Source organism: Anarrhichthys ocellatus, unplaced genomic scaffold, assembly GCF_004355925.1.
Source record: "Anarrhichthys ocellatus isolate YVR2014 unplaced genomic scaffold, GSC_Weel_1.0 scaffold7240, whole genome shotgun sequence".
Lineage (NCBI taxonomy): Eukaryota > Metazoa > Chordata > Actinopteri > Perciformes > Anarhichadidae > Anarrhichthys > Anarrhichthys ocellatus.
In genome coordinates this window covers 1-2386 of record NW_022287214.1, presented here as the reverse complement: position 1 = coordinate 2386, position 2386 = coordinate 1, and the positions used below count along the sequence as shown (strand labels likewise).

The 2386-nt window shown below is 43.3% G+C and overlaps 1 protein-coding gene across 1 annotated transcript; it reads left to right on the top strand.

Annotated features, from left to right (window-relative positions):
• Positions 1 to 518: 518 nt before the first annotated feature.
• LOC116380443 (sequestosome-1-like) lies at positions 519 to 2029 on the top strand (the record flags this gene model as incomplete). Its single annotated transcript, XM_031842364.1, has 5 exons — positions 519 to 614; positions 835 to 1112; positions 1287 to 1425; positions 1561 to 1629; positions 1774 to 2029. Coding segments are annotated over 5 exons (809 nt in total), but the record flags the coding sequence as incomplete, so codon positions are not given.
• Between the last annotated feature and the right edge of the window lie 357 nt (positions 2030 to 2386).

Genomic DNA, 2386 nt, shown 5'->3' with positions numbered 1-2386 from the left:
TGTGTGTGTGTGTGTGTGTGTCTGTATGTCTCTGTATGTGTGTGTGTGTCTCTGTATGTGCGTGTGTCTCTCTGTGTGTGTGTGTCTCTCTGTGTGTGTGTGTCTCTGTATGTGTGTTTCTGTGTGTGTGTATGACTGTGTCTGTGTGTCTCTGTGTTTATGTCTCTGTGTGTGTGTGTGTGTCTGTGTTTATGTGTGTGTGTGTGTATGTATGTATGTGTGTGTGTGTCTGTCTCTGTGTATGACTGTGTGTCTCTGTGTTTATGTCTCTGTGTGTGTGTGTGCGTGTGTGCGTGTGTGTCTCTGTATGTGTGTGTCTGTGTGTGGGCGTAGTCCCGTAAGTGATTACTTCATGCAATACTGAACAATGCGGTTATCTAGCAGGCCAATAAGACACACAATGGAGGCCTCACTTACACGCCACAGGTGTGTGTGTGTGTCATAGGGACCCTATTTTAATTATATAAATATATTATTAATTGATGATGATAATGATGATGTGTTTTTGTATATTTCAGATGAAGATGATGACCTGGTGGCGTTTTCCTCTGATGATGAACTGATGATGGGTCTCACCTGTATGAAGGATTCCACCTTCCGCCTCTTCATCAAAGGTACAAACACACAAGCTCACTTGAAGCTCACTAGGAAATAAAGAAAGGTAAAACATTGTACAAGAAGAAGACAAAAAAACTCTGAAAACCCGCCACTTTTCATCTGAATAATAGATTATCAGAGTTTATGTTAATAATAAAATATAAAAGTGATCAAAGCCTTTCACTGATACACTATTTCTTTGGTTGGTTCTAATAAAGTTTTCTTGAACTCTTTCAGAGAAGAAGGAGAACCGTCGAGAATTTCCTCTTCACGCCTTTCCTCCATTCACCTTTGGCCACCCTCCTCCTCCTCCACCTGGAGCTCCTCAGGCTCCACCCCCTCACATGGCCCCGCCCCCTCTGCACCGTGACGTCACCTGTGATGGCTGCGAGGGTCCTGTGGTGGGAACCCGCTTCAAGTGTTCCGTGTGTCCAAACTACGACCTGTGCTCGTCCTGCCAGGCTGAAGGGAGGCACACTGAGCACGCTCTGCTGCCCATCTGGCACCCGCTGCAGGTGAGGTGCATCATGGGAAGGAGCACTGCTGTGATGTCACTGTAGTGATGTCACCCTAGTGAGGTCACTGTGGTGTATGATATTTTATGTCTTAATAATAAACCATGTACAATATGATTTTCTACTAATCATTTGTAGTTTAATATTTACAATATGAATGTTTAATGTCTGCAGTGGTTCCCTCGAGGGAAGTGGATGAAGAGGATGAGACACTGCATGTGGAACCAGAACCTGAACCTGAGCCAGAACCATGGTCAGGACCAGGACAAGACTGGAACCTCCGAACCTGCTGCTGACAGCAGCGCCTCCTCTGGTCAGTGATGATAACTGATGATGTAATAATCAATAAACTGACATGACATCATCAGATACTTCTTCTCATTAATGACATCGTCAGTGATCTCTTCTCATTAATGACATCATCAGTGACCTCTTCCTCTGTCTGCAGCCTCACAGGCCAACGTGGACTTCCTGATGAACATTGGTGAGGGCGTAGCGGCCATGTTGAACCCACTGGGTGAGTGATGCCATTATTAGGTTTCCTTTTGGTGTTCCCAAACAGGAAGTGATGGTGTTATTTCAAAGTAAGAGTATGGTTAAAAGAGGTTTGCTGCTGTGGATGAGTGAGGTTTAAACAGGAAGTGATGTCATGTGTGCATAGGTATCGACGTGGACATCGATGTGGAGCACGAGGGCCAGAGGTCAAAGGTGATCCCTCTTCCTCAGAGTGTGCCCCCCACTCCTCAGAGTGGGGGGGTGGAGGCAGAGGTGGGCGTAGCCAGCAGTGAGAGGTCAAAGGTGACCCCTCCTCCTCAGAGTGGAGGGGTGGAGGCAGAGGTGGGCGGAACCAACAGTGAGGGGTCAAAGGTGAGTTCATCGCCTGTGTAATGTTGTACAGATGACTGTTTCACCGTGCCCCCCCCCCCTTTAGGAGACCAGCACCAGGTCTGTTAACTCCACTGGGAGATCATAGTCATCAAAGTAAATATTGTATGTGTGTGTATATATACATATATATATGTATGTATATATGTATGTATATATATGTATGTATATATATGTATGTGTATGTATGTATGTGTATGTATGTGTATGTATGTATGTGTATGTATGTATATATGTATGTATATATATGTATGTATATATGTATGTATGTATATATGTATGTATGTATGTATATATATATGTATATGTATGTATGTATATATATATGTATATATATGTATGTGTATATATATGTATGTATATATATATGTATGTATATATATGTATAT